This window comes from Dipodomys ordii, unplaced genomic scaffold, assembly GCF_000151885.1.
Source record: "Dipodomys ordii isolate 6190 unplaced genomic scaffold, Dord_2.0 Scaffold68, whole genome shotgun sequence".
Lineage (NCBI taxonomy): Eukaryota > Metazoa > Chordata > Mammalia > Rodentia > Heteromyidae > Dipodomys > Dipodomys ordii.
The window spans coordinates 6,653,478-6,665,482 of record NW_012267284.1 but is presented as its reverse complement, the minus strand read 5'-3'; the positions used below and the strand labels follow the sequence as shown (position 1 = coordinate 6,665,482).

The 12,005-nt window shown below is 50.7% G+C and overlaps 2 protein-coding genes across 6 annotated transcripts in view; one reads left to right on the top strand and one right to left on the bottom strand.

The window, feature by feature from the left end:
* Ptcd1 (pentatricopeptide repeat domain 1) overlaps positions 1 to 6,645 on the top strand; it is a 10,245-nt gene extending 3,600 nt beyond the window's left edge. Inside the window, exons 3-9 of the mRNA XM_013023413.1 lie at positions 451 to 591; positions 1,400 to 1,618; positions 1,959 to 2,060; positions 3,928 to 4,635; positions 4,895 to 5,011; positions 5,695 to 5,877; positions 6,283 to 6,645. Coding sequence (XP_012878867.1) covers positions 451 to 591; positions 1,400 to 1,618; positions 1,959 to 2,060; positions 3,928 to 4,635; positions 4,895 to 5,011; positions 5,695 to 5,877; positions 6,283 to 6,468 — 1,656 coding nt within the window. The 3' untranslated portion in view covers positions 6,469 to 6,645. The remainder of the gene's footprint in view (positions 1 to 450; positions 592 to 1,399; positions 1,619 to 1,958; positions 2,061 to 3,927; positions 4,636 to 4,894; positions 5,012 to 5,694; positions 5,878 to 6,282) is intronic.
* A 101-nt stretch (positions 6,646 to 6,746) lies between these two features.
* The window catches only part of Bud31 (BUD31 homolog (S. cerevisiae)), a 7,123-nt gene continuing 1,864 nt past the window's right edge, over positions 6,747 to 12,005 (bottom strand). For 4 of the 5 annotated variants that reach the window (XM_013023436.1, XM_013023439.1, XM_013023438.1 and 1 more), the window contains 4 exons: positions 11,788 to 11,910; positions 8,713 to 8,835; positions 7,964 to 8,130; positions 6,747 to 6,998 (listed from right to left, as the gene is read on the bottom strand). In XM_013023436.1, coding sequence (XP_012878890.1) covers positions 6,948 to 6,998; positions 7,964 to 8,130; positions 8,713 to 8,835; positions 11,788 to 11,881 — 435 coding nt within the window. In that variant the 5' untranslated portion in view covers positions 11,882 to 11,910 and the 3' untranslated portion in view covers positions 6,747 to 6,947. Of the gene's footprint in view, positions 6,999 to 7,963; positions 8,131 to 8,712; positions 8,836 to 11,787; positions 12,000 to 12,005 lie in introns of all 5 variants that reach the window. The other variant, XM_013023435.1, reaches the window with a different exon arrangement.

Genomic DNA, 12,005 nt, shown 5'->3' with positions numbered 1-12,005 from the left:
CTTATAATCCTAGCTCCTCAGGAGGTTGAGATCTAAGGATTGAGGTTCAAACCCAGCTGGGGCAAGAAAGTCACGAGACTCTTAACTCCAATTAACCACCAAAAAAAATCAAGTGGAAAAGCAGTAGTTTTGAATGGAAAAGCGGGGACAACACCCAGGTGCTGAATTCAAGCCCCAAGACTGGCACAAGAAAAACAAAGGGAAGCCAAGATCCTCACAGTGGTTTATGAGGACCTGGGGGATCTGCTGCCCCATCCCCATTTCTCTCCATCCTCCTACTCCCCATGCTGTTGTGGCCATCTGGGCACCTTGGCTGCTCTTTCAATCCTTCCCACTTCCCTGGCCTCAGGACCTTTGCACTGGCTGTCCCTTCCCACCTTTCTCCCTCTGCTGAGCATCTTGGAGACCATCCTGAGCCCCTTGCCCTGTCCATCTCCACTTTCCCCTCAGCTGGCCAATGCTCTGGACCTGTTTGAGAGGCAGATGCTGAAGGAGGAGAGACTGCAGCCGCTGGAGTACAACTACACGGTGCTGATTGGTGGCTGTGGGCGTGTTGGCTACCTGAAGAAGGCCTTCAGGCTCTACAATGATGTGAGTGCAAGGGGGTGGGAAGGCAGGCAGGGCCTCAGGGCTGAGCCTCTTAAGGTGCATGCACTGGGTGCAGGACCTAAGGGTGCTAGTTGGCAGTGCTTGGGCCAATAACTTAGACTTCCTGGAGTCAGGTTCACCACTGTAAAATGCAGGTGGTCTGAGGGGATTGAATGAAGCAATGTGAAGAAACATCCTTTACCTGAGCAGATGGCTCACACCTTTAATCTTAGGTACTCAGGAGGCTGAAATCTGAGGATCATGCTTCAAATCCCACCTGGGCAGGAAAGTCTATGAGCTTCTTTTCTCCAGTGAACCACCAAAAAAAGCCAGAAGTGGAGCTATGGCTCAGGTGGTAAAACGCTCTCCTTGAGTACAAAAGCTTAGGCCCTGAGTTCAAGTCCCAATACTGGTACCAAAGAAAAAAAAACATGCCTGGGCTGTGGTGTGCATTTCCTGAGTACCTTTTTTGTTCCCCTATCCTGTGTGTGCTTGTTCTTTTTCTTGATCCCACTCCATCCAAGCTAGCTCTTTGGGAAAAGACCTCCCTAAGAGCCAGGGAGCCATTTCCTTTGTGTGTCAGAAAGGAGTGTGGCCCTGGAGACCTGGGCGCTCACAGCAGAGAGCTCATCTCCTGCAGCCTGAAGCCAGCCCATGGCAGCCCATGCTCTTACCATTTGGTATACTCTGCTCTTGGCATGACCATGGGGAGCCAGGAAAAAAAGGTGTGTGTGTGTGAGAGAGAGGGGGGGGGGATGACCAAGGAACATCATGGTCTTTCAATGTTCCTGTATTTCTCCCATCTGCACAGATGAAAAAGAGACAGCTGGAGCCTTCAGACGCCACATATACAGCCTTGTTCAATGTCTGTGCCGAGTCCCCGTGGAAGGACTCAGCCCTGCAGAGTGCCCTGAAGCTCCGACAGCAGCTGCAGGCCAGAAACTTCCAGCTCAACCTCAAAACCTACCATGCCCTGCTGAAGGTAGCTGCCAGGTGTGCAGACCTCAGGATGTGCCTCGATGTGTTCAAGGTGGGGAGCCGCCCCTGTTTCCTGCCCCTCCCCTGAGGGTCTAAGGGTACCCCTGTGGGGTGAGGAAGTGGAGGGAGTGTCCCAGGAAGGCAGTGGCTAACTCTGACATGCCCAAAGGGCCAGTGAGAAGCACTGTGGCAGTGTGCTCATCTTGGTGGGCTGTTCTCACTTGCTCCCACAGCTGGCCAGGGGTTGGGTGAAAAGACCCCCCACCCCCACCCCAGCTCTGTGACTGCCTGGGTGGCCTTTGCAGAGGTGCTGCCCAAGCTGGCTGGAAGCAAGGTATGTGGCCTGGGCCCTGCTGTAGGTTTGCAACCAGCCTGCCTTGCTCCCCACCTAGGAAATCGTCCACAAGGGCCACTTGGTCACCGCGGAGACCTTCAGTTTCCTGCTTATGGGCTGCATCCAGGACAAGAAGACAGGCTTCCGATATGCCCTGCAGGTCAGTCCCTCCTACCCTGAGCCTCATGCGCCGGGGTGCAAAGCAGGTTGTGTGCGTGGCCAACTTTGGCCCTCCTGGCAACCATCATGGGGCACCTGGAGCCCCTGTTTTGTAGACAGCAGGAAACAAAGGTGTGCAGATGGGCAGCGACTCTGCCCCCTAAACTCCCTGCTGACCCCCTGCAGTGTGATCACTAGGAGTGCAGAGATCAACACATCCAACCTGAATCCCACCCCACTTACCCCCATGCACACATGCACACAGTCCCCTTCATTGCAGGGTTGGTTGGTGTTTACATGGGTGTTTTGGCTGCTTCTGTGGCCTCTCAGTGTCATCCCCTGCATCCTAACGTGTGTGTCAGAGACCAGCAGCAATCCCACCCAGCCTCCCATCCTGTCCTCTTTCCAGTTTCCCCCCGCCCCCTTTAAGCAAAACCACAACTTATTAGGACCACAGACCTGTGTCCCTCTGCAGAATTCCCAGAAGCTGTGGCTGCCCAGCTGGCCTCCATCTCCTAAGATCAGCCAACACATTCCCCTTGGCCTGTTCTGGTTAAAGTATCTTATTGTCCTCAGGGGGTGTTTGTGCTGTACAAACACTGAAATGCCTCTGCCTGGCTCTGTGAGTCCCATTCTGCAGGTGAGGAAATGGAGATTGGTGGAGATTTGAAACTTCCCTGAGACCCCACATCTACTGAGCGCTGAGGCTAAGACTGAAGTTGACGTGACCCTAGAGCTGACTCCCTGCCACCATCATGGGGTAGCGCATGTCCCTTACACATACACACACACTCCTTGTCTGTGTGGCTGCCCAGATCCTCACCATCCTCAAGATCCTGCCCCAGCAGGCGGTTGGGACCTGGCCTGCTGCTCTCCCGGGCAGCTTTGGGAGTGCCATTCATTGGGTGAGCTGGGATGTCAGGCGCCACCCTGGCCCCAAGTTCGGTATAGATGCCTGTCTGAGCCTGCAGATGAAACACATAAGCTAACTGGCATCATAGAAACAACAGCACAGTCCTGGCCTAGATGTGACCCCAGCGCTGTGGGTCACCCCCACACATGTGCTGGGTGTATGTTGCAAACACGGGAATGGCTTGAGATGTGGGGTTTAGGCCACAGTCTGACAATCTACATTGCTGGCTCTCTCTGCCTCTGTCCTGTCCTGCATCTGACATGACGAATTCAAGTCTCAGCATCTAAGCCTCAGCCTTGGGGCCTGTGGCTAGGCATGCATCAGGTAAATGGGAGGCACTGCTGAATCTCAGCCTGCAAAGTCAGCCTAGATTCTTCTAGAACCTAGCCTCTTTGGCCAGCCCTACCATAGGGGAGACGAAGGAGATGATGGGCAGAGATCTCAAGTAGAAGGGCTCTGAAGAGATGGTAGAGGGACCATACTGGTAGAACAGTTTAGGGGTGAGCTTGAGGAAGGAGAGGAGAGCTGCTGGAGTCTGGAGTCAGGTAGACACTTGTCAGATTCTTCTGGTTCCTTTAAAAAATATACATATATTATACATATTATTATGTGTAACATATACTGCATATATATACATAGACATAGTGTTTATATGTGTATAGATATGCGTATGTGTATTCTGTGTGTGTGTGTGTATATGTATATATAGTGTTTTACTATGTTACCCAGGTGAACCTTGAACTCCTAGTCTCAAATGAGCTTCACATTTCAGCCTGCTGAATGCTGGGACTACTGACCCACACCATTCTTTTTTTTCTTCTTTTTTTCTGGGATTGGGTGGAACCCAGCTTTTCACTGTGCCTTGAGTGACTTTGCCATCTGATTCCTCACCCCCCTGCTGCTGGAGGCCTTGGATTGGTAGAACTCTGAGCCAGTGTCTGTGTTTTCCTCACAGGTGTGGAGGCAGATGCTAAGTCTGGGAATCAAGCCAAACCAGTATGGCTACAACTTGCTCTTGGGGGCAGCTCGGGACTGCGGCCTGGGGGACCTAGAGTTGGCCTCCAGGCTGCTCCTGAGGCCCCAGGAAGGCACAGTTCTGCTCCAGCCACCTACAGGCAGGCGGCGGGTAGGAAGGAAGGGCCAGTTCAAATTAGGTGATGGTATGGCAGCACGACTCCACGTTGAGGCACTGGAAAAGGAGCTGTTTCTGGAACCTTCTCAGGCACTAGAGGGGCCTCCAAAGCCTCTGGATGCCAGGGTGCCTAGCAAAGCCCAGCCCGAGATGGAAATGGAGGCACAGGCCGACCACTCAGCAGCCCTGGCCCCACTGGCCCTGAGGCCTCCTCCCATGGAGCCAGAGGTCAACCTCCTGGCTCTCGGGGCTGTCTCCCCAACTGTGGTCTCCTTTGGGAAGGTGGCCACTCCTGCTGACAGGCTGGCCTTGATGGGGGGCTTAGAAGGCTTCCTGGGCAAGATGGCAGAGCACGGGATCCAGCCAGACATCAAAACCTTCACACTGCTGGCAGAGGTGGTAGAGCCCGGGAGCCCCGCAGAGGCCTCGCTGCTGACCTCACTGGACACACACCAGGTGGAGGCTGATGTGACGTTCTACAACACGCTGATGAGGAAGAAGAGCAAGTCAGGAGATCTGGAGGGGGCAAAGGTAAGGGGCTTGGCTGGGGGTGGGGCAGGCCCCAGGCACACTCCCATGAGCCCCTTTTCCCCTTCCTCTCTGGATCCCATTGTGAAACGTAGCTCTAGAGCCCAGGCCATGCATGATGCCTGCAGCAGAGGGCACTGGGAGGCCTTTGAACAGACCTGGGCCCCTGGGGTCTCCCAACAGCCCATCCAGGGCTTCAGCACAAGTCCTCCCCTGGGGGGGCGAGCCCCAGAAGACAGACATGATACATTTGACCTCACAGGCTCTGCTGCCAATCCTGGCAAAGCGAGGAATTGTGCCTGATCTGCGGACGTTCTGCAACCTGGCCATTGGGTGCCGCCAACACAAGGACGGTCTGCAGCTGCTCGCAGACATGAAGGTGAGGGGGTCCAGGCAGGTCTCCTGTGGTAGTGTGCAGGGTAAAAGTTGTTAAGGACATGGGGGTACAGACCCTCTACACTTGGGAAGGGTAAGTGGACTCCACTTCCAGCATAGAGTGGCATCTACCCTCTTTGGAACCAAGAGGAGCTGCTGTGGGACTTGGCACAGAAACAGGCCATTTCCATACTGAAGATGGTGCTCTTGGGGGCCCCATGGAGGGGATGGGAACAGGTCTGGGCCCAAGCACCCTGGAGGGATGAGAGGTATTTCTAGGGTACAATGAATTGGAAGTCTTGGGGGTCAAAGGGCAGTTATTACTGCCTTGTCCAGTTCTGATACATACCCTGCCTGGCCCCCATTGGATGTTAGTGCTAAACAGATTTTATCTGAGTCTAAGAGGGCGCTTTCTTCGGACCACATATGCCCCTCATGGTCAGCCTATGGCAGCTCCTCTCCAGGGTGCTGCCACCTCCCTGTCCCCAGGAAATAGCCAGAAGCAAAGCCCTGGAAGCTCCTGTGACCTCAGCAGCAGGCTTCTCCCAAGTTCTTCTGTCCTTTTGGAGGGGGAGGACGGCCAGTGTTGCCTTAAGGCTCCACCCTTCTGGCCCCTGGTGACTGGCCCCATAGCAGGCCTGATGATGACTGCCCCTGCCATCATACCGCTGTGTGCTTTCATTTCAGAGATCCCAGGTGACCCCCAATACCCACATCTACAGCACCCTCATCAACGCAGCCGTCAAGAAGCTAGACTATGCCTACCTCATCGACATTCTGAAGGACATGAGGCAGAGTGGTGTCCCTGTGAATGAAGTGATCATCCACCAGTTGGAGTTTGCGGCCCAGTACCCCCCCAACTTTGACCGAGTATGTGCCCCAGGTTGAGCATTGCCTTCTTGGCCAGGGTCACCCTGGCTCTGGCCTTTGGGGGCTGTCTAGCAGCTTCTTGGAGAACCCTCTCCCTCTCCCCTGGAGATAGTTGTGGTCCCAGGACGGAGGTGCCTTCAGTGTGGGGGCAGTGAGTGGATGAAACCCAGTGACTATGGCTTGTGGGGCTAGGAGACCTCCATTGGGGAGATGACACTGCCTGGGCAGGGATCTGACCTGCCCAGTGAGGTGGCCATCTTGCCAGGAATCAGGCTGACAACAGCTTTTCTGCCTCTCCCTGTAGTCTGCTAGGAGGCAGCAGGGAACAAGGCCAAGCCAGCTGTTGGGATTTGGGGTTGGTGGCAAAGGCACACAGTGACCCTGATGCCCTCTTTACCATTACAGTACAAAGGGAAGAACACCTACTTGGAGAAGATCGATGGCTTCAGAGCCTACTATAAGCAGTGGTTGAAAGTGATGCCAGCAGAGGCGGCCCCCCACCCTTGGCAGAAGTTCCGGACCAACTCCCAGAGGGACCAAGACTTGAGTGAGGATACTGGTGTAGACAAAGGCCATGGGGGACAGAGGTGATCAGAGGCTATGTGGGACAAGACGCCCTCACGCTGTCCAGAGGAGCCCCAGGAGTCCCTTCCACCTAGTCAAGGGAGATGCCGTGGCATCTACATAACAGGCACTGTGCTGGTATGAGACACATTTGGAACCTACGGTGCCCACATTACAGCAGGGAAAAAGCAGGTCCAGTCACCCCTGCTCAGGTCAGCCAGATCCGTACAGTTTTCATCTTCACTGAGGAAGCACACTCGCTCAGGGCCACCCTGCACCTAGCAAGGGGAAGCAGGACGCCCAACTCAGGACCAAGAGGTGGAAAGGTTTTATTTTTACAAATCACAGCTGGTGAATGCCAACGCTTTCACCTGTAGAGGCCACCCACAAATGGGGCCTGAGGAACTGCTCTGACGATAGCCAATCCTAGGAAGGAGTGGGCACAGTCAGCAGGAACCTGCGAGGTCCACAGTCCAGGATGGAGAAGGGGGTCTGGGCCAGGGGTCTCAGCCGGAGCAGCCACGGCAGCCACAGTGTGTGCACTCGATGATGCGGCCCTGCAACAGAGGACGCTTGTGAGACTGCAACCCACCGCCATACCCCTGCACCCACGGAACCAGTAGGACATTCCCTATGGGAAACATGAGAGTTCTAGAGGGAATTTCATTCCCTGTGTGCATTTCATTTATGCAAATTCATTGCTGGATAAAAAAAAAAAAATCTGTGTGCCTAAGTCTTATTCTGAAGAACCTTGGGCCCTGTGCTGGTGGGGACACTGGACAGAGTAGGCCCACAGGTTACTGTGGCTCACTGGCCCAATGCCCTGGTGGCCCTAGAGCAGGGGGATGGGTTCTACCTTTCCTGACTCTTGGAGGAATTAAGTGTAAGCACCTCCTCTGGTGAGATCCAGTTAAACCCAATCGTGACCCTCTGTGCAGTCCAGAGGCTCTCCGAGGGGAGGGGCTTCTGCCTTTTGCCTGCCCCCCACCCCCAATCCATGTTCCCAGCGCGCCTGTGTGTGCATGTGGCCTGAGCACAGCTTGGCTCCAGGATGAACATTTGCTGTGCACAGGCTTTGTGGAGGGGGCACCTGTGTGAAACTAGAGGTGAAAAGGCCACACTGGCCAGACCTCCAGCTGGGCCAACAGCTACCATGGGCCATACGCCAGTGACTCCTCTGCCTTTCAGCTGCATTTCAGAGGGGCTGGAGCCCTAAACATAGTTACTGCTTATCAGCACCACTCCTGGGTGCATGACCAAGCTAGAATATTAGTTCTTGCAAAAGGAATGTAGTAATGGTGACACTGAAGTGTCTCTCTGAGGACAGACGAGCAGTCACACTTCTCCAGTGTTAGAAAGGGGGTTCAACACTGACCTAGATACCCCACCTAGCATAGACTCCAAAGAGAGAAGTGCTCCCAGGAAGGATGGATAGCAGAGCCCCTGTGACAAACTGCATCCCAGACAAGTGCTGCTCAGTGCTCAGCAGGAATTAACATGTAACGGAATCATTAGACATTACCACTTCCAGCTTGCTTTTGGGAACCCGGCAAATGCAGTTTGTCCCAAAATTAGTGTCCCGGGTCTGAATGCAGCGCAGGCAACACAAATTCTCATAGCCCTGTTTTTTCCACTTTGCAATCAGGTTCTTGTCCGCATAGCCTTCTTTAATACAGTATTCATAGAGTTCTGCCAAAGAGATGAGTAGAGAGCATCAGACTGCAGCATGACAAACCCACTTCCACCCTCAATTAAAAAGAAAAGTTCCCTTCCTTTTTTTTTTTTTTTTGGTTGGTCATGGGGTTTGAACTTGGGACCTAGGGCTATCCCTGAGCTTTTCTACTCAAGGCCACAGTTCCACTTGAGATTTTACTTGAGAATTATCAATTGAAAACCACCGAGTCTTGCAGACATTTCTGCCCATGCTGGTCTTGAACTGAAACTTTCAGATCTCAGTCTCCTGGTTAGCTAGGATTACAGGCATGAGCCACCAGCACCCAGCAGTTTCCCCCATTTTTTTTTTTCTTTTTGCCAATCCTGGGGCTTGAACTCAGGGCCTTTTCTGTTTATGTGGTACTCAGGAATCAAACCTAGGGGCTTCATGCATGCTAGGCAAGTACTCTACCACTAAGCCACATTCCCAGCTCCCAGAGTTTCCCAGTTTTTAATGGTAAGACAAATCTCAGTGTTTGCTGGGGTAACAAGGATAAGACTCTACTTCATTTTGGAAGCTGTTCAAGTGTAATAGGCTGAGAAAGTTTAGCCACTCACCTCTGCTTATGGCTTTCCGCTTGTAAAAGAGGTCAAAGATATAGCGGGTTTTTTGGTGGTGGATTCTAAAGATGGGCCAGAGGGATTCCACTTTCCTCTTTCCTTCATGAGGCTCTGTTTCAGCTGTGAAAAGTATAAATGACCGTATGTGTTTAGCAGAGTAGATGCAGTCTGCACAGGGGGAAGGGTTTTGTTTAAGATAGAGGATTGTCTCAGATTGAGGACATAGCTCAGTGGTACAGCACTTGTCTACCATATATAAGGCACTGGGTTCTGGGTTTCATCCCCAGCAATGCAAAAACAAAACACCAGCATCTTACTATATAGTGCACTCTAAGTAAGGATGGCCTCAAAGTCTGGATCCCCTGGCTTCAGTCCCCCAAGTGCTAGGATTACGGATGTAATCCCAGGAAACAATCTGGAAATTCCTCAACAAGTTAAATGTAGAGTCAGCCATTGACCCAGAAATTCCACTTCTAGGTGCATACCAAAGAGAACTGAAAATGTGCCCACATACTTGTACGTGAATATTCACAAATGAAAGGGTAAAAAGAACCCAAATGGCCATGAGTAGAGGCATGGATAAACTAAGTGTGGATTCCCCACACAATGGAATGTTATTCAGCCAGAAAAGGAATGAAGAACTGATTGACACATGCTACAACACAAAACAAACTGAGTGTACACTAAGCACCTCTTAACTAGACACTTTAAACTTTACAGCATTTGATCTGTGTCTCAATAAAACAGTAAAATAGAGATCTTCAACAATTATGTTGAAGTCTTATTACTAAAGGACAATGAGGGGGGGCTGGGAAGGTGGCTCAGTGGTAGAGCGCTTGCCTTGCATGCCTGAGGCCCTGGGTTCGATTCCTTAGCACCACATAAGCAAAAAGAAAAAACCAGAAGTGGCCCAGTGGCTCAAGTGGTAGAGTGCTAGCCTTGAGCTGAAGAGCTGAGGGACAGCACCCAGGCCCAGAGCTCAGGCCCCATGACCGGACCCAAAAATAAATAAATAATAATAAAAAATAAGACAATGAGGTCTGAAATCAGGGTGCTTATCAACTTCAGGAGAACAAAGAAATGCTGAGAAGTTATGCTGTTAGAGCAAAATGGCCCAAGGAATATTCTTTTCACAAATAAAGAATATCACATACAAGGCAAGATTCCCCAGGGTTAGATCCCTAGTACTGTAAAACACTGCTCCTTTGAAGAGTAAGTTATAATTTTATTTTAGTCTATCATGGGGCTTGAACTCAGGACCTGAACTCTGTCCCTAAGCTCTTTTATTCAAGGCTATTGCCCTAACACTGTGAGCCACAGCATCACTTCCAGTTTTCTAGTGGTTAATCTGAGATGAATCTCACATATTTCCTGCCTAGTTTGGCTTCAAACACTGACCCTCAGATCTCAGCCTCCTGAGTAACCATGATTACAGGTGTGAGCCACCAGTACCCACCTGGAAGTTTTTTTTTTTTGTCGTCATGGGGCCAGAACTCTGGGCCTGGGCACTGTTCCTCAGCTCTTCAGCTCAAGGCTAGTACTCTACCACTTGAGCCACAGCACCACTTCTGGCTTTTTCTGCTGATGTGGTGCTGAGCAATTCAGGGCCTCGTGCATACAAGGCAAACGCTCTACCACTGAGCCACCTTCCCAGCCCCATAATTTTTTTTTGCCAGTCCTGGGGCTTGAACTCAAGGCCTGGGCACTGTCCCTGAGCTTCTTTTGATCAAAGTTAGTGCTCTACCACTTGAGCCACAGTGCCTCTTCTGGCTTTTTCTGTGAATCAGACCCAGGGCTTCATGCATGCTAGGCAAGCACTCTACCAGCCCTGGAAGTTATAATTTTAAAGGACTCTTTATTCCAGCACTCTCTTGTTTCCTTTATTATGATAAGAGCTGCTTGGAGGAAAAAAAAAAAACCCTCTCATCTCACATTAACCTTGATTACTGTAATTTCCTCGCCCACAAGTTACCTTCTGTTGTGAAAACAAGAGATAAAGTAACAGGCCATCTGACTTGTGATTACAGCTAATTACAGTAAGACTTCATAATTACAATGACTAGATTAGCAACAATAACCATTTAAAAATGGACAGAGTAGCACACATCTGTAATCTTAGCTACTCAAGAGGCTGAGACCTGGAGGGTAGCAGTTGGAAACCAGCCCTGGCAGAAAAGTCCTAGAGATTCCATCTGTTAACCAGGAAAAATGCCAGGCTAGAGGTGTGACTTAAGTGGTAGAGCAACAGCCCAAAGCTGAGCTAGAGTGAGAAGCTCTGAATTCAATCCCTAGTACCAGTACACACACACAACTTTAAATAGCAATTCAAGTGCTTCCACCGTGATTATAGGTCAACAGATCTTTGTGTTTCTGATAATAAAATTTCAGAGACAGTATATACATAGGTTCACAAAATGCAAGCTCACACCCTATGTAGAAAGAAGTAACAGTACAGTCTAGAAGACTAAAATGATGCCAAGACTAAGAAATAAAAGAAACAGTGTTAAAGATGCAAAACAGTATCAAAAAAAAAATGTTCCATAGAACGTGATTGTGAAAGAGCATTTCCAAGTAACAACACATAATACTAAATATATAAAAAACTGAAGTAGTACATAATTTATAGGTAGGCCATCTAACCTTCGTTCCCTAAAGCTTTAATATTCAAGTTGGTCAAAAAGCTTTTGGAAGTGGCGCTGTGACTTAAGTGGTAGAACGCTCGCCTTGAGCTGAAGAGCTGAGGGACAGTGCCCAGGCCTAAAGTTCAAGCCCCACGACCAAAAAAAAAACCACCAGAAAACCAGAATTGGTGCTGTAGCTCAAGTGGTAGAGCACTTGCCTTGAGCTGAGGATCTGAAGAGCTGAGGGACAGAGCTCAGGCCCAGAGTTCAAGCCCCACGAAGCTTTTGGAAGGCCTTTTCATTAATGTTATTTTACTGGCAGCATTTCCAGCACTGTGTGTACCGACAGGTCACTGTTAGTAGACTTGTCTCTTCACTATAATGAGTTTATGCCCCTCCCGGAGGCACCAGGCCTTCTCCAGCCCACCCACACAAGAACATCTCCACTCACCTTCTCTCATCTTCTGATCTAATTCATCCAATGTTGGCTCAATCAACTCCCAGCCATCTGGGGGGGCTTTCCGGCTTCTTTTTACTTTAGGCATTTCCCCCCAACAAGATAATTTTCAAGGATCTTAGAATCTTTCCTGGTCTCTGCAGTAACAGGTTTGGATTCTTTCCAGCTTTATCAATTATTCTGTGACTTTGGAGAGATTGTGTTCCCTCTTT